Consider the following 19,094-nt stretch of genomic DNA (forward strand, 5'->3'; position numbering starts at 1 on the left):
GTTACTTGAAGTTTAAAAACTAAGGAAATGTAGGGGATTAGCAGTGGATATGGGGGTTATTCAGTTCAAATAGTGTTAACCCAGTCATCTTTATGCTGTTCTTCCAGTATATTTTGAGCACTTAAATCCTCATATTTCTTTAAAACCTTTAGCATCCTTTTAAAGATTGCCACAGAATTTCCCAATTTGCAATCGTTGCAGGTTTTCAGTACATTTCTGTCAGATAGGAAATGGATCACAACTGGTGCTTGCTCAGTGTTGTACTAGTATGTGAAATTGTTTGATCATTATGAAAAACTTCATAGTTTCTTACGTGTGTAGTGTACTTGACTAAAGTGTCTAGGAAGTTGTTCTCTCAGACTGACAACATGTAAGATACACTGAGTATTTGGATACTACTAATAATAAATTGGCTAAAACTTGCTTTTTGAATGTAAATAATTGAACATAATATTCTAAGTTAATTGACCAATGAGAAAGTAAGATCTCTGCAGCAATCCAGAGTTTACTATATTATTGAATATATATTTTGCTAATGAAGTAAAGATCAATGTGGTGTTTAATTGTACTATTCTTACATATTATACTATAGTTCTTGTTCATATAATCTAAAATACAGATTTATAAATACTGTATAGAAGTGCAGCAATAAGGAAAAAAATGAGTGATGTATTTCAACAGTGAAAGAGTTAGCAGTAAAGGACTTAAAATTAATTCCGAGTGCATAGTGGCCTGCTGCCAAGGCTATTTAGGAACAGATGTGGCTGAAATAGATACCAATAGTCTGTTTGGGATCTCTAAAGTAAGACATCTGTCAGTCTATCGGTCGGTCAGGAATAATGGAAATGGGAACTGGCTGTTACAAAATGAGAATGACTGAAGTTCCACACAGGTCAAATTTGAAACTTTTGATTCTACTTCTTATGTGTGGACGACATAGTTTCTGTAAGCGACTTATCGTCCAAATAGGAAAACTGTTTTTAAGGAAGAGACGTAAAAATAAACAATATGAAGTGTAACTGAAATGCAGTTGTACATGTATCACATGAATATATGGATTTAAGATGTAAAGTTAAGGAAGAAAGCATTCAGTTGTAAACAATCCCGTAATGCTGAACTTATCTTACAAGTGGCTTACGAGCCTTATTTTTCAAGGAAGTCCATAAAATTAATATCTTAGAGGAATGCTGCACAAAACTGTGAAAAAATTTACTATTTTATCACTTTTGTGAAAAATGCAACATATTTAAGGATATAAGGTATAGTAATGCTAGGTTTCAAGATTTATTCTATATTTCAGGTGGCTTTTAGACATAATGTCTTGATTCTCTGTGTGTCTTTTATCCTTTATCAGCATATCAATTCATGGCTGCATGTTTATGGAACCATTTACATGGTTTCATGATTTCTGGTGTTTTTCTTGTATTTCACATGTTTATGCACTTCTCTGCTTATGTTGAAAAGATGTGTAATACTGGCTTTTATTTATTTTTATTAGACATTCATGTCTGGATATCTAATAGTGGCTTTTCTGTGTACTTGAATTCTCTACTTCCAAAAAGACAGGTCAGATTTTTAAATCTTTGCTCCAGAAAATGCTGTGCTTTGTGTCACTTTAAAGCTGTTGTAGTTCATAAACTGGCAAGTTTTATACTGTGCAAAGGTGACGGATTTTGTTTTTGTGGTTTGGTTTTTGCTCCTCAGTTCTCCTGTTGCACTAGGTAATAATTGGGCATTGCCATGTACTGTTGTTACAGGTAAGGTCATGCTCTGCTTCATTCATCTTCTCTGCCTGCTTGGCAAGCAAGGGATGGTGGCTGGGTGCTTAGCACATTATCGGGTGGTTGGCACACCAGAAATAAACCAGATGTAGCTGGTGCTGGTTTCTGGCTGCTGAGCAGGCCAATTGGAGAAAGATAGGTCGGGATCAAGGAGCAATCAAGAATATCGTGGTGAGGGTGAGCTGATATATTAAGAGAGTGTAAGGGTTTTGGTGAGGTGCCATATGGGTGTGGGAAGGATTTGTGGGTACTGTAGGGAGGGATATTAGTGAACAGAGGAAAAACTGTAGCTCTTGCTAGGCAGATAGAAGACATGCAGGGTGGTGCTATAGGGTGTGAAATCTGTGTGATTCAGGATAGGGAAATCCCTGGAAAGTCAGACACAATAAGATGGTGAGGTAAGGAGAGGTAGGATGCAAGTTTGTTTAAAAAATATATATATGCTATCAAACTTCCATAATTTTCCTATTCTAGAATAATTGCCAACTCTTTTGATTATGCTTTGTGTGCAAAGGTGTGTAAGAGGAAATTGGTGGTCTTCTATATCATGATGGAAAGAATCCAAAAGTGTCTATTAAAAAAAAAAAGGTGATATACTAACCGATCTTTGCTGTCCGCATTAGTGCTATTTTCAGGTTTGTGATAGTGCTACAGGTCTGACTACCTTTCTCAGTGCAAGTTAATGTTCTTTGAAAATCATTAAAACCAGTATGCAGGCAAATCCCTACCTAAGCATGTCCTGTATCTCAGTTGGTGAACTGTTCTATTCTTCAGCCTTTGTAAAACACTTTCTTTTTTTAAACTTCTTTTCATATTCTTGATGTTATTGACATCTTTTTTTGGTTGCCACTTTACCATATAATCCACAAATTTGTGCCACTTTACAATGTGCCTTTATGTCTTTTCTGTTGCACCAAATGTTGCCAACTTACCTTGTCTTCTGAGTGTAGTTTACTGGAAAATCTGTGTTTTCTTTGAGGCAATTCCTTAAGTTTAGAAGCAGTGCTCTGTAAACATCCAAGAAGCTACACAGTTCCTGAAATCCCATTTTATTTATTTATTTATTTAAATGTCTATAGGAAACAAATACAAACCATGATGACTAGCTTGGTTACTCAGAGTTTGAGACTGCTGTCTGCTTTCTCTGTGGCTGTTTCTCTCCCAGAACTGTGTGCAATAATTGTGGGGATCATGGTGCCTACTTGGGCCTTCCATATAAGCTTACTTCCACAGTTGTAACTCTTCATGGTAATAAATGGGTTAGAATTCAGAAAGTGATGTTCTTTAGCATTTTTTATTTTGTATCTTGACCAAAGACATGCTCAGATTAAGGCGTTGCTATCTCTACAGTTATAAAGTAGAAATAAAAGTAAAGCAGGAAAGTCTGTCATCTGCTCTTGTTGTATTAAAAATAAACAAAACCTACATAAACAGTTTTTGTTGTAGGTATCTTATTTGTCAACTAAGTATGTTACAAAAACAGCAGGTAAATAATAGATATTGTTGCTATTATGCAAGCCCCAAACAAATACATAATTAGACAGAAGGAATCCCTTTCTGTTTGCCCTTTATTTAGGTGTATCCAGCTATATTATGCACTGCCTTTAAAAGAAGTTTTTACTTCAATGCATTTAATACTCTAAAAATATTTCTATCCTTCTTAGACAATTTATGAAAAAGCCTAAATGGCTGAAAATCTGAGAACATAAACCTGAAGAACTGAGTGGTCTTTGTGTACCTTAATGTTAGTGGGTCATGGAACTGATGTTTTCCTTTCAAGGAAATCAGTGGTTCTGGGTTTTGTGACTTATGTTGTAACAGTATGTGCAGACAAAAAAACATAATGTGTTGAGTATCTGATATGTGTATTACCATATTGCCATAAGGAACTGCTATTATGTTAGACACCAACTGATTTCGTGATAGTGTTGGATTTCTCTCACATATGCTTATGTTTTTGTACAGATGATCCTTTAGGAACATCTGCTAGTTTTGCGGTGCTATCTGCTGTTTCCTTTCAAATTTGACCTTTTTGTCATTTACTACTGGGACTGCTATAGAATTGCATTATGCTGAGATCCTTTTCTAAATTGATTCCTGTCTCAGACATTAACTGTCAATTTTTTGAGTTGTGTTTCACCTTTCAACGGCATAGTACAGAGCTGAGTACAACTGTAAAGTTAATAAACTAACTTTCTAAAATACCCATTAATAATGTTGGGGTTTTTTTTTAACTGCTGGCTTTAAATAAGTGGCTAGAGCTTCCTCCTTCCAATTGTTTAGGCAGTCTCAACAATACACTAGACTAAGGGTGAGGATGGTTTTTCTCAAACTATTTCACTGGAGAAAAAGTTCTGGAATTGCCTTCTTGTAATTTGGGAACCCTTCCCTCTTCTGTTGGAGTGCAGGTATTAAGCTTTGGGCAGTGATACCAATTTATGATAACATATTTAAGTGTAGCTGAATAAGTGAAAATGTATGTGGCACTGCAACTGACAGGAAAGATATGACCCTGTAAATGCAACCAAGGATGACTTAGTGTGTTGGAAACTCCTCTTGTATGAATTATGAAGATGTGTTATAGTCTCTCTTTCACATGTAGATGTTATCTGGGTAACTGGATTTTATGTAGTTATGATGGAGAGTTGAAAACATCAGTATTTCCTATTTCTGCACCTTGGCTGAGCATAGAAATCCTTTTTGTAGGACTCCAGATTTTGCTGTCAAGCTGTTTTGCTGTGGCACTTTGCAGGAAAAAAAGGTATGTTGATTGAAAAGTGGCTTATTACTTTGCCGAGATACCCTCTATGCTTGTATAAGGATAGTTACTTTCACATAATACTGTTTGTGGTTTTAAAATTTGAAGTACATTTAAGCATGCATGAGACTTCGTATTTTGAAAAATAATTAGGCTTCTGGTATTTCTTTAGGTCCATTTATTGATATGCGTTTTCATCTCCTTCTGCCTTTTTACTCTAAAGTCTATTAATTCCAAATGTGATTTGGAATTAAAAGTAATCGGTTTTGTAATTTTCAGTGATGATGCTGCTAAAGGAAAAGGTGTTTGTTGGTGTTTGTTTTTTTTTATAAAAGTATGAGGATTAAAAATGCACTATTGAATGAGAACATTGCCTCCTATAGGGTTGCAAGGTAACTGTTTTCCTATTGCATTTCCCCATAGAGTCATAACACCTACCCCCACCTAAGTTCATCAGAGCAACAAGGAATGTCCCACAAACCTGGAAGTTTTATGATGCTAGAATTACCATTATTACCAGCTGCTCTGTGGAGAAGAATCAATCAGCTGTGTTTCACAAAGTATCCAAATTCTCATTATTTAGGCACAGTTATCACGACTGGCTTGTCTGTGGTGTAGGATAGTATTAACTGAGTTTAACTTTTGGGAATGAGTTTGGTGCTTGGATTTGAGTGTATTTGTTTGAAGCCTTGACCTGTATTTGTATCTTTATCAGTCTCTTAAATTGGAGTGTTTAGAATGCTTATGTAGAGATTGAGAGGGTGCTTCTTACATTATTCCTTCCCCAAATTTTCCTAGGTTTTTTTTGTTCCCCTCCCCTTTTTGTTTATATTTATTCTTTGATGGGTAGGTGTTTGATTAATAGATTGTTTGTGTGTGTGTGTGTGATTTATGTTTGTCACCTTAGCTGAATGTTGTAAAATATTTCAGCATAGTGTCTAATGTAAATGCTAAATATTGAATGTTATTTTGCAAATGTTAGAGATTAAAGAAAACACAGTGCAGAACTGGTGTCGAGCTCTTTATGTGTATCTGTCAAAGACAACAAAGCTCTTAGCAACTTTGAGATTGTTGCAATAAATATGTAAGCCCTTAAATTGCAAAATCAAGAAAATGCTTTAAGCCACACTTAGTTTGGAGGTTTTGTAATATGTTTGTTAAGCCAGAGCATGTAGAATGATTGTAAGCCACAGCGCTTGATGTTTGTAAAACTGGAGCTTAGAAACCAGAGCAAATCACAAATTATTCAAATAACCCCAGGATAACTTGTGTAAGAATTAAAAATTACTTTCCATGCCCACCGCTGGCTTTATTTTACAAGGAACAATGAGCTTTCCTTACTAGTAGTATGGACGCTGCTGTTTTACCTCATGATCTCTCAGTGCTAGCAGACAAGGATGTTTGTTAAAAAAAAAAAAAAAAACAAAAAACCCAAAAAACAAACAAACCAAGATAAAAAGTGTTTTAAAAGTAGATATTGTAGGTCTGAATTTTCGTGTCAGCCATGATGTATGGTGGCCTTGCTGTAAGGCATTTGATGACAGAAAATTCTGCTGCTTATGTTTAAGATCTGGCGTGACTTCCTTCCTCCCCTGGCTTCTTATTTAGTTGTAGATGTAGGAATATATTAAATCTCTGACAAAATAAAAGTGCAGAAACTTGGATTACTTCACAGTTTTTAATCTAATGTGGGGCTGTTTCTTGCCTATGCATTGCAATTTTAAACAAACTGTCAGTTCATTAACAGAATTCAGTGCTGAACTCTGAATTCCCTGGCTTTTGTCTATTTAGGTTGCGCAAGATGGTAGTTAGATGGTTTTCAGTACAGAGTAGTTGTCAGTTTATTTGAACTGTGACAATATATCTCTCCTGTCAGTCCATACACCCAAGTGAATATAGGAAAGTATGCTTTGCAAAGCTCAGAGAATGCAAAGGAACAGATGTTATGTACTGCACAATTATACGTATCCTGGAAACAGACCTTTACACGGTTCAGGCAGTCTTGGAAAAACAAAATTTTACAGAGAACTGATCAAGTTAAGGGTAACAACAATAAATACCTGTGACTAAATATAATGCTGTTTTGAAGATACTCTTCTGAATTTAAGTTAAATGCTTGTCATCCTATTAACTCACCCATTTGACAGTTGTTTAAACATCATCTTTTGTATTTATATTTTCTATGTTGTTTTGGTACAGTATTAGAAATAGAATAAGTATTCTTACTTTAAAAAATGTTGTAGGAAAGTGGCTTTTCTAAGAAAGCCCATGTTATTCTAACTTAAGTGAAAATTCCTGTGAATAAATTGCTAAAAGTAAATAGGACAAATCTGAAGATAACTGTCTGGCTTTCTGTGTGAAAACAACACACCTTTTCCTGGCCGATCAGCTGAATGTTCTGAAGATGGTTCAAAATGACATTTCTCCTGTCCAAGTCCTCTCCCCGATACACTGTTTATTGCAAGGCCTTTTGGAGACTCATCAAACAGCTCTGTCATGAAAGGTACTGAAAAATTTCATACTTGGATGGTTTTGGACTTCCCAAAGGCCTGCTCTGTCACATCTGTGTAGTGTTAACTGGGGGTGAGGTAATTAGGAGTCAAAATTACCATAACACCAGTGAATAATACACTAACAGTTAGATGGCTATAGATGGTGGTAACTCATGTCAGTGACAAATTTTGAACAGATTTGTGGTTTCATTTAGTAAAATCTGCAGATGACAGATTCCCAGGTAAAACTAAATATATTGGTATGTTCCAGTAATCAAGAGAGGACTGTATATAGATGTTTATTTTTAACTTGGTATTATTTTTATTAAAGGAAAAAGAATGTTCTGAATGTTTCACATGAACTATAGTGTTTCTTGGTCACTTGACTGCAGCACTCTCATTAAACAGCACTGTGGTTAAACTAAGGATATCCCCCACATCCTTTTTTATTTTATAGATCTTTTGTGATGGAGGAGTATCAAGAACTGTGGTTGCTTTAGAAAACAATGCTTAGCAGAAGAAAGGAGTTTGTATTTATTTTACTTAGTGTAGTACAAACAATAAACAATAATGGAAAGGCTTTTTTTTTCTCCATTTACACTTGTTGAGGGGTTAATTATTAAAATATGATAGAAACAAGCAGGTGGTGTTTTTGAAATTTTGTCCCTAGGTCTCACTTGTTTTATGGAACCCATTTGTGGAATATACACACAGAAATTCAGTACTTAATTTACAATGGAATTTATACATATATGCTTGTTTGGTTTGCTTAACGCAGCTACTGCTTTTTATATTTGCAAGTTTAACAGCTTAGCAATATTATTCTGTATGCAGGAGCAAGCGAATGAAATTACATTAAAAAGAAGGCTGTTTTCAAGTATGCTTCTCTTTGTTTTATGTTTTGAATATTTGTTCTTTTTGTCTAATTTGTGGAATGAAGGCTGTCTGAAAAGTTCATAGTGCCTTTGGTATATTAACAATTTAGTCTGGAAGGATTATGGAAGAGGAGAAAAATGGCATGGGGTAAACAGAAAAGCAGAAATACTGATCTTTTTTTGGAGACTGTTAAAATAGAAGTGGAAAAGTCTTTTTAGATTGTCAGTTATGTCCTACAGCACAGCTTCGGAGATATACTGTTTTAGAGGTTTGAAGAGCAATGGGACAGTGAGTTCAAGAGTTTGTATAATTAAGCATAGTGTAATGTATTGGTCTTTTATTTGAATTCCATCAGCTTGGGATCAATACCAGGAGCTATAACTAGACCATTCATAATGTATATGATCAAAGGTTTGTTATGTGGAAAAGGTGATCTGTCACTTAAACAGTTGGTAGGATTATTATGTTAAGGATCATTAGAACATAAATAGAGACTAAACCAGATATTTGTCTGCTCTATAAACCAACAGTTGTTTAACTACATCTTGAATACTGTGTGGACTTCTGGTGGTCTCAACAAAGATCATGTGGGACTAGAGAAGGTTCAGTGGGTGACAGTGATGATGATGATGATGATGATCTTTAAGGTCCCTTCCAACCCAAACCTATGATTAAAGGGAAGGAAAGGCTCCTGAATGAGAATGATGGACTAGGCTGGCCTTTTTTGGTCTGAAAGGGAGGCAGTTGATATGGGGCCTGGAGAAGAGAGTAAGTGGCAATGGCTTTCTGTCTTCCAACACAAGATATAAAGTGCATCTAATAAGGCTAAGAAGAGCCATGCTCAAAACAAAAGGAATAATCATGCAGCAGGTAAAAGAATTGCAAAACCTGCTGCCAAAAGATATTGTTAATTCTAAAAGATTTTGTCAATTCAGCTGGAGATAGAAGGTCTTATTTGAGTGCTGTTAAATGGGTAGTAACTGCAGTCAGTTCAGGGTGTCCCAAATGAAAACAGGTGGGGAGTGGTAAAGTATTAGTGGAAAATAGAATAAAAGCTTCCTTTATTCATTCTCTTCTCTTAGCATCTGCATATTGATATGGCTTGACATAAGATGCTAGGACAGATGGGTTTTTGCTCTGACCTGGTATTGCTGGTCTTAAGAACCAGAAACTGGTTACATTATATTTATCTGACATTTTATGTAAAAGCACACACATCACTTCGTCTGTAATTCCTTCTGTATTTGCACTACTAAGCAGGCTTTCTTGGTAGAATTCAAACTTGAATTTGCCTAGCTTTCCATTTGCAAGGTACTTATTTTTATTGGTGGATCAATATAGTTTAGTAAGAATGTGTGTTTTTTGTTTGACAAAATATCGAGAGGTTGATTTTATTAAATGTTGTTAAGAATTACAGTACAGTTGCAGACTGTATAGGAAGCATGTACTGCTTAGCCATAAGTGCCTTGAAAATATGGCTCAGATGTATGCTTATAATTACTGTAGTCTTATTTATTTTCATTGTGGACAAAAAGAAGTTAAATTCCAAATACCATAGCTATATGTGAATAGGATATGAGTTTGGATCATTAGAATCCATTCTGGAAGAGTAATTAGTTTCATCAGCCTTAGGATTAGGAAAAAGTGCAACTTTAATATGCTTAGCTGGAATTCTTCCATTAATCTCTTTCAGAAGATTTCTGATGTTCGCAGGGTAGAAGATGACTCTCAATATAAAATATCCGTTTGTTTCATCAGCAGCTGAAAGATACGTGCCAAGGGATCTATAGTAATCAATTCTTGAACACAGATGATGATAATTTTCTTGCACTGGTTCACTTTAAGGCCAACTCAAAGACTGTTGTCTGATTTGTAACTTGTTGCTGGATATGTGTAGAAACTCAGATTTGTTAACTTTACTTTTAAATGAGCAAGGTAAGTTGAATATTTTTGTAAAGGAAAATGTAAATAGAATATTAACAATAACACACATACTGTGCAAGTGCCTGTTGGAGAGTCTGAAGATACATCTCCGTTAGTTGCTGTATAGGTGCTTTGAATATGAATCGCTTCCTGATCCTGCAAACATATTCAGGACTTTTACGCTGTGAGTCAAATTCTAAGGATCTGCAAGTATGATATTTACTTCAACCTTGTAGTGGTAGTCCCTGTATATGTGTCCGTTTGGTGTAATGTTAGCATTTTAAAGATTAGGGGGAGTAAAAAATCTGTATGTGTTAGAAGAGGTTTTAATTGTTCCTTTGTCATCTAACAAGAGTTTGTCCAGCAGTGAAAATGCATCTTAAATGAGTTTTGTGGGGGTTTTTTTTTGGTGGGTTTTTTTGGTGTTGTGTAGTTTGGTTTTTTGGTGGGGTTTTTTTGACATGTCATGAGTAGATTTTATTTGATTTTAGTACTACTGAGTACTAGGATTAGGAATGGACTGCGACTAGGAATAGGGTTGTAAATGTGGTGTGTAGCTACAGTTACAGTACTGGAGTTAGAAGTAGATGGGAGATGTCAAGGAATTTGCTTAAAACAGATAGGAGGCTGCTTGTTTAAGGCCATTGGTGCATGCAAGAATATAAAGCATACACCATGGAAAGATTTGGGGTGGGTTGTTTGTTGCTAGTTTTCTGATTAGTTGCTCTGTCTTGTGTTGAGACTGTTGTGACTACTAGAAAGTAAGTGGCTTTCTGTATGTAACTTAGCATACTGATGTAGCTTAATGTAAAAGTGAAACTGATTTCAATGCTAATAGTTAATTTTGGATCTTATGGTACTTAATGCTGAAATTTTAGTCCTACTTGGGCTAAATTTATAGCTTCTGCATGTTCTTCAAAGTGTATTAACTTACTCTACTTTATGCACTGGCTATTACACAAATCAAAACCAAGATGAAATTTTCATGAGATTCTCAAAAATTGAAAGATCTCCAAATAACGTGTTTTAAATGACTCATTACCATTTATTCTTACAGTTCGTGAACTGTATAACAACATTAAATATTAAAAGAAGTGAAAGTACTGGCTTTACCTGATAGTTTTTGAGCATATTTTGATTTACAAAATAGCATTATATTGAATTTTCTTACAGTTAATCAAATGTTCCTCAGGATTCTTTTTAAAAAAAATGTGGAGGTGTAGATATATTGTATCAGTGGTTTATGGACATAGTTTGACATTTAACTTAGCTTAAAGACATCTATTATTTACACTTTTAGTTTTATTTTAATGCATGTTGCAGCGTGTATTCAACAGTTCTGCTGCTAAATGATGTAAGCATACACTTAGCTTACTGCGCAGATACATGGGCACAGGTGGACATCTTGGTGCTGTGCCCCATGCAGTGAAACACATGGCACTACACAACATGGGGCAAAGAGCACACAGTTTGAATTAGAAATCATTTTATGGACATATTGTAAATTTGTGCTTGTTCATATATGGGCTGTAATTTCTGAAAAGAGTGTATGTGGTTTTATATTGAGCATTTGTGATACACATCACTCTAATGTAGTTGTGCGTTGTGGAGAGAGGCAGTATTGTATGAGCCTGTTTATGTCAATATCTTAATAATTTATCTTTATAACTGCTTTTGTCTATATTTATAGTAACATTGGCACCCTGTGTATGGAAGATACAATCAGTGCTGAAAGGAAACTTGCATCCATCTGGAAGCAATAAACTTTTCTAAAAGACTGCACAGTGTTACTTAATCCTGTGATTTCTTACTGTGAGTGAAATTAAGGTTTGGTTCAGTTGTGTCACATCATATTGATATCAAATCTTTTGTGAGAGCTTTGTCATAGTGTTAAGCTGCAAACTAAAATTGAAGAAAGTCTGAGAATGTGATTTCCTCAGTCACAGGATTATGCATCACTGCAAATGTAGTCAATTCCATATAATAACAGTAATTGTAATATCAAAAAGCTTCTGTAGTATTATGGTTTGTAAGCCTTCTCTTTATATGAAGGGCTAATTTGTATACTGCACAACTGGCTAATTATCCCTTAAATTGCATTCTGTTCTAACTAATTTTTGTACCATACATACATCGTGTAGAACAAAATGTGTTTTAAGTATGCCAAAATATTTTACACAATTAGAGAAATACAAGCAGTTCCTCTAAGAGGAAGGGAGAAACCCCTACGTATGTTATAAAGATCACCTAACAAAATTCTGTGGGTTTTTTTGTTGCTTTTCTGTTAAATCTGCTACAAGTGTGGTGTGCATGAACAAAATAGGATTCATTCATCCCTGTAGGCAAAGTGGTGTAGCTTACATTCTTGCTATTGTGGCAACTGAGCTGAAGAGGGTGGGGGTGAGAGAATGGTTTTATGCTTGTCAGAGGATTCTGGTGGTGCTGTTTCCACCTCTTATTCTTGGGCTAGTGTAGAAGGTGCAAATAGAATGATAGAAAGGATGGCTAAGCTTATGAAGCAAGTTTATGAGCAAAGATCAACGAGGATAAAGCAAAACGTGTAGCTGTTAATAGTAAGTTCATGGATGAGCTTATCTCAGCTGATAGCTATGCTTTAGTACCTAAAAGCATGAATTGGTAATATACATGAATTGCCAATAGCTGCAAAAGGAAATTGTCCTCTGCTTAGAATGGGATGTGTCTGGTTTTTCCTGAAGAAATTGTTTCTTGAAAGTCTTTTCCCATAAAGACCAAAATTCAGGTATTTGAGGTATGCTGAGTTCCCTGAAAATGAGACACTGATATTTAGCAGTATGGATATCTTGTAAATCTGTATTTGTGGCTGAAGCAAATCTCATGGCAGTAAGAGTCCAAGCAGGACTAATTATTAACGTGTAGTTAATCAAAGTCAATGATGTCATGTGGCCATAAGAGGCTATTTGATTCACCACTTTCCCCCTTATTTTCAAAAAGACAGAATTGCCATGATTATGACATAAATTAGTAGGTACAAACCAGTGTGAGATATTTTTTAAAGGAATGTAAAATTAAGATCATGTTTCCTATTTGGGGATTCTTTAGTCTCTTTTAGCTCTTCTAGCCCATTCTATTAAATCATGTAAGCCACTAGATCCCATTCTTCTGTTTTATTTCAGAAATCTCTCTTTTTAAATTAATTCCATTATATGATGGTTGTTACATTGGTCTGTGGAAGACCAGTCATTTAATCTGCAGAGGTGTTACAAAATGATGGAAATCGTTGATGTTTGTTACCCTGTTACTCTGAATTTTGTTACATAATGGCTTTCACTTATCCCATGAAAAGCCCCAAAGTTTCAGGCACTTAATATGTTTGCCGCTACTTTTCCAATCATACTAAGAAATTAGGCAGTATGTGGGCCATACTCTTAACATAAAATGTAGAGCTTTCTATAGTAAATCTATTTTCAGTGACCTCTTTCTTGGTGAGATGAGAAAATGTAACTATTCAAAAGCAAAGTCTTCGCTGTATCCTCTCAAATTCTTCAGGTTCAGAATTTGCCGCTGTTTGCCTTGCTTTCTTTCAGCTAGCATTGTTGTACAATGCTGTTCTGTACAGCATTAGTCCCAGAAAATCATCTTGCTAGGGGGGTTATTTTTCATTTTATCAGCTCCCTCAATTTCTTTGCTGGAGAATGAAGGGGAAACTCCTCCTTAAGCTGAAGCTTCTTGTCTGGAGCGCTGTTAAGTCTTAATCATACTTTCTCATGGAGGTTTATTCAAGAAGCTATTTGGTTTCTTTTCAGATTATCAGTTTTGGCATGTTTTTTTCTGATGAAGTTCTGCGACTAAGCTATAGTTAATTAGCATGGTACTCCACTGCTGTTAACCAGAGATGGAACAAGAGGCTAATGAAAGCTTGAGGCTAGATGTCTAATGAGCCTCATTACAAAAAGAAGGCTCCTGTCCGTGGTCTGCTGGGCATCATGGAGACGCAGGATGCTGGGTGCAAAAGTCACTCCTGAGATCTGGTCACGCTCAGAGGGGAAGTCCCCAGTCTGGCCCCTCTCCAGGGGTAGCTGGCTCCAGCAAGGGTTCCCTCTGAACTGTACTAAGCTCTGCTGTTATAGTATGTGATTAATTGAACTGTTCCTATGTTTGCTCTGTGAATTGCCAGCACCTTTTTCATTTTGGCTCAGCCAGAACTAGGCAACTTGGCAGTGTTTTGGGTTTTGGTTTAGTTTTGGTTGGGTTTTTTTTTTTGACAGAAATTTACCTATTGCTATCCTTTAAAGGTGCATTGAAAATCAAACAAATTTTAAGTTTGTGAGTATAGTCCAACTCGGGACTTCAAGGACTATGCCATATGTCCCCTAAAGCTGTCCTTTAAACTGCTGTCCTGCAGTTCCAGTGATGTTATGATGCTGAGCACAGGGGCATGTATCTGCAACAGCCCTCTTGGTTTGATGAGGATGTTTAGAATAATAAGATTTAGTTTTAAAAGTTATGGTGAAGAGGGATTGGAACCAACTGTTTAAGGGTTCTTGGTGGAAAGAGCCTTTTGAAAGATGGAGAGAGGCAGCTACTACTTTTTCAATACATTCTACTTTTTGTAGTGTACTGAATGTTGCACAGCACTGCTAAAGCCAATTTTATGTTGTATTTATCACATTTTGTCTTTTTTAAATTATTTGTATGAGTTATTAAACAGAAATAAAAAAATTGATTATCTGATATAAACCTTCATCCCATGATCTTAGAATTTTTGGGAGGGAAGTTGAGTTGAAAACCTGGGGCCTGATCTACAGATTTTTTTCAAGCATATATTTTACTATATCAGTTATTCTTCACACTAATCTTATTTTTAGACATAGCTATCTATGACAGTAGTTTAAGATCAGATGAGTTATTTAGGCTGGAACAGTGAATACTGCCTTTTACTGCAGTTTTGAAAATAGTGTGTAACTTCCTAGCCAGTAAATCTAAATGTGCCATTATAAGTTTGTAAAGTGGAGTTTGAGTCTTTTCTTTTTTTTTAGTTGACAAGATGTAAATAGAGCTCTATAAATTAAGAGGCACCATTGTGCATCTTTACCAGTTCTTGCTGGCTGTTGTTGATCAGTGTTTGTGTGATCTTAGGGGAGTGAGCAATTGGAAGTGAAATGCACAGCAGATTGGCTCAAAATGTGTCGACTTACTGCTGATGGAGAAGGAGACGGTCCCAGTCCTTGTTCTTTCCTGCTGTGTATTTTCTTACCACTTTGCAGCATCTCTAGTTTTGTAGGACTTGGATTGAACTGATTGTTTTGCACCACTTGTCAGGAGACTAAGCTAGCAAAATAACATAAAATACATAAAGTAAACAATCTATGTTACTTTAGGGATTTGAATTAACTGAGCATGGTTTTGTCAAGTGCCAGACATAAGGAGAAGGGCTGGACTACACAGTTGTGGCAGGTGAATGAGGGTAGGTGCCTGTATTGGAAAGGGGATTAACAATGAGGTATTGCATTGGCTTAGCAAAATACATCATTCTCGGATTCTCTAGAGAAGGAGAATGAAAATTAGTTGTATTCCTGTCAGATGTTTTTAAGCTCAGTTTTCTGCCCTGAAGGAATACAGCTGTTGCTGCAAGTGAATAGCTGCCATTAAAAAATGGAGTTGGTAGTTTCACCCTGCTTTTACTCTCCAGCTTTGGAGGAACTGAGATGCATCTATTCAGTACTTGGTAGTACTTTCTAAACATCTTGCTGTTCCCTAAGGAAGTTGTTAAACACAATCTGAGGAATGTTTTTCTGGACTAGGACCTTGGTTGTGTTATGCTTCTCTTACACCATTTTAAAGGAGTAGAGTAGCATAAAGGTAATATTCAAAGAAAAAAACAGCCCCTCCCCTTCCTGGCCCTTGCTGTACCTTCTTCTCATCTTCCTGTTTGATACTCTTCGCAAGCAGAAAGTGAAATTTGGGTTTCTGTGCTTGCAGGAGAGACTAAGAGGCATAGCTTCAAATCTTGCTAAAGGTGTTGCATGACCTGTTTTTTTGAAATAGAAAAACCCTTGAAAATTCAGATGTTCTGAAAATAGCTTTTCTGTCTCATGTTTAGAGTCTTTCAATTAATGTTAAATAGCCCAGTGAGCTATACAGTGATTCTTGGCTCTTCTGGTAAGAATGATCATACTAGCTCCTTTATATATTAATCATTGCCAGACCTTCTTATTCAAACATGTAGTTGAAAACTGCAGAGGTTTTATGAATCAGTTGCATTCTACTTATTGTGCTTTGTCAACTACAGTAAGGCAAAACTGTCTTAATGAATTAATAGTTACTAGTTTATATGTATTAGACATTGTCATATTAATTTTAGGTATTCCTGTCTAAATTTTTAGACATATTGTCAAAACTTTTTTTGGTTCTATTTATTTCCCCTTCTGTTTTATATCAATACAGTTATATTTTGTAGTATATTGAAAATAGGATTTTGCAAATAGTGTTCATACAGTGTAGGATGATTTGTAATCAGTTCAATACTAACTGTTGATCACAGTATTTTCTTTGATTTTTATTTTTGCTCTGTTACAATGCACTGTTTTGTTTTTAAAGTGTTGGTGTTTCAATAGCACGCATCTCTTTACAAACTGTTCTATTTTTTTCAGTAGGTCTGCTTTTTCCGGTGTGTGTGTTTTTGTCAGTTTTGCTGTAAACATGAGAATCTATTTGTTTAAAGACTACCTTAACACTCTTAACTAATTAAAATTTGATTAACTATTTACAGTTAAACTGTATTTGATTGTACTGGTCCCTCACCCTTTGATTTAGCTTAGTGTGGTATATTTAGACATGGTTTTTGATTAAATAGGAGATTAGGCTACCATAAATAGGAAAAATGTAGGATAGTCTCATTGCTTGAAATCTGTGAGAGGATAAATAGGGGCATAAAAACTTCCTAGAAATTTGTATATCCAGGCAGGCTTTTTTCATGATCTATTTGGAAAAAAAAAAAAAAAAAAAGAAAAAGAGTGGACATGTGCAGAAACTGTGAGTACAATTAGCGTCAAGCAGATAAATCCAACTCTAATCCTGTTTACGCTCTACATCAGACAGATGTGCTGAGATTGATTTAGACAAGCCCTTGGCTTATAGTAATTTTTTTTAAGTGCCATATATTCTGGTTTTGTTAGATCTTTGTTAAATGTTAAGTGCTGTTAGTTTTACTCTTCCCTAACGCCTGTAACCTACTTAATACAGGTTACTTCTCTGCTGTCGTGATGACAGGGAAGCCTGGTAGAAGAGATTATCTTTATGCCTTGTAATTAAATTGACTTTTTTCCAAAGATACAACAATGGGAAGTGGGTACTGAATTAAATAAATAGCATGATATCTAATAATGTATACTTAAATCTCTTGCAAGAACAGATGGTAGCCAATATCTTTCTAAGTAATGTGAGAGGACAGTTAATGTTCTGAAACAGCTAACAATAACCAATGTGATACTAACGAACTACTAGGTCTTTTGAAGTTTAAAAAGGTGTCTAATTCAATACATACTTTATATTTAAACATGGTGGTTACAACATACTAGAAATACTTTGTAAATGTAGCTCATTACTTCACTTTTCTTTATCTGTTTTGTTTTATACAAGTTTACTGCATTTGCAATGATCTTATTTTCAGTAAAAGAAGAAGATGGAAATTATAGAATATGTCCAGGGACTTTTATGCAGATTTCTTTTCAACTTTAGTAAAAGTTGGCTGTTCTGATCCTGCTACCTAGGTCAGTATTTCCTTTACAATTTAAAACCTGAGGATGATGCTGTTGTATGATTCAGTATTTCAACACTTTATATGCTTCTCCAGGTTGTATCTGACAATGTATTCCAGTAGAGCAATTAGTCAAATATTATGCTTGGAAGTAAAGTGCTGCCTAGTAAGAATATATTATCTTAATTTTCACATGTTTTGATGTGATTCTGAGCATCACAATAATTTGACAAATACAGAGTAAGAGGAAGATGTAAAAGCAAATAAAAATCTGGCTGAAATAGTAGTGTAAAATAAAAGAGACATGACAAGCCTTACCTGGCTTATGACTAAATGTCATTCTATGAAAGCTAGTGGGGAATAAAAAGTATTTTAACCAGGCCTTTGTTTTACTTGATTTGTGCAGGGCAGATAGGCTGCTGTTTGTAATTTATTTGTGATGCGTATGCATAACAGCATAACAGAATTCGTGATATCCTCAGCAAAACTAATAGTTTAATCCAAAATGTTATCTGTTTAAAAATATTTAAAAAGCAAACCCATTTATTGTATTTGTACTGGTGTGGGGCATTAAGTGCTGAAGCTTGGTTGTTGCCACAGAGCAGTTGTATTTCATGTGTCTTTATGTTTACCCATTTTCCTAAAGCATTGAGTTTGAATGTATGTCTGACAGTGAGACTTGCTGTATCACCTCGAAAATGCTGTTTTAAAAATTAAAACAAGTCTTAAATAAAGGTATTGATGTATGTAGTTCTAGGTAAGTGAACTATGCAAAATCATAGCTCAAACGGAGTCATACACATTTGTTTGTTTCTCAGTCCTCTGCTTGCATTCAGTCCATTTTATAGAGGATACTTTTATAGCAGTCATTACAGAACTTTGAGCTTTGTTTTGTTTACTGTTTGATGAGTTTCCTGCTGTTTATTTGCTGTGTACTTTTGAAAGTCTGCACTAGACACAATTCCCTGTGTACTCTCTCAGAGCACACATTTACTTGTCACAGTATTCCTGTTAAAAATTGATCTATTTTAGTCTAGTTTTACACCTTAGTAGCTGAAATACGGAGAAATTAAGATGGTAAAATGTAACAAGTTGGAAAAATATGGGGGAAGTATAATAAATTCATGTTTCTATCAGCAGTAGGTTATTTGGTATGGAACAGGAGAAATTGGGTTGTTTGAGAACTGTCAAGAGAGGTAATAGTGACCTGAACTTTAGCTCTATTAGCATTGCTGAGGAGCAGTCCTCCAAGATTTCTATATAGAAAGATGATCACTGCATAGTCTGGTTCAAGAAATAATGCTGAGAAATGTCAGCATTACAAGAATTGACACAAGCTGCTTCTGCCTGCTCAGAAGAAGCATGACTTCCTGAAGCCCTTAGCTTCAAGTGTTGTAATGATAGGCAATACTTGATTTTGCAGTCTCACCTGCAGTGCTGTCCATCTTTTCCAGGAAGGCAGTTAAAATAGACTTCTGTGGCTTCTCCCCAGCGCTTCAGTGTGCAGCAGCTATTCATCAAACAGA

The 19,094-nt window shown here is 35.4% G+C and overlaps 1 protein-coding gene across 1 annotated transcript in view; it reads left to right on the forward strand.

Moving 5' to 3' along the window:
• The first annotated feature begins 6,966 nt into the window (after positions 1–6,966).
• Positions 6,967–19,094, forward strand: part of CERKL (ceramide kinase like) — a 44,084-nt gene continuing 31,956 nt past the window's right edge. The window contains exon 1 of the mRNA XM_061379167.1: positions 6,967–7,042. Within this exon, the coding sequence (XP_061235151.1) occupies positions 7,036–7,042 (7 nt within the window). The 5' untranslated portion in view covers positions 6,967–7,035. The remainder of the gene's footprint in view (positions 7,043–19,094) is intronic.

This window comes from Neopsephotus bourkii, unplaced genomic scaffold (genome assembly GCF_033783945.1).
Source record: "Neopsephotus bourkii isolate Nb327-2 ecotype Australia unplaced genomic scaffold, CSIRO-AGI_Nbou_v1 NB_196, whole genome shotgun sequence".
Classification (NCBI taxonomy): Eukaryota; Metazoa; Chordata; class Aves; order Psittaciformes; family Psittacidae; genus Neopsephotus; species Neopsephotus bourkii.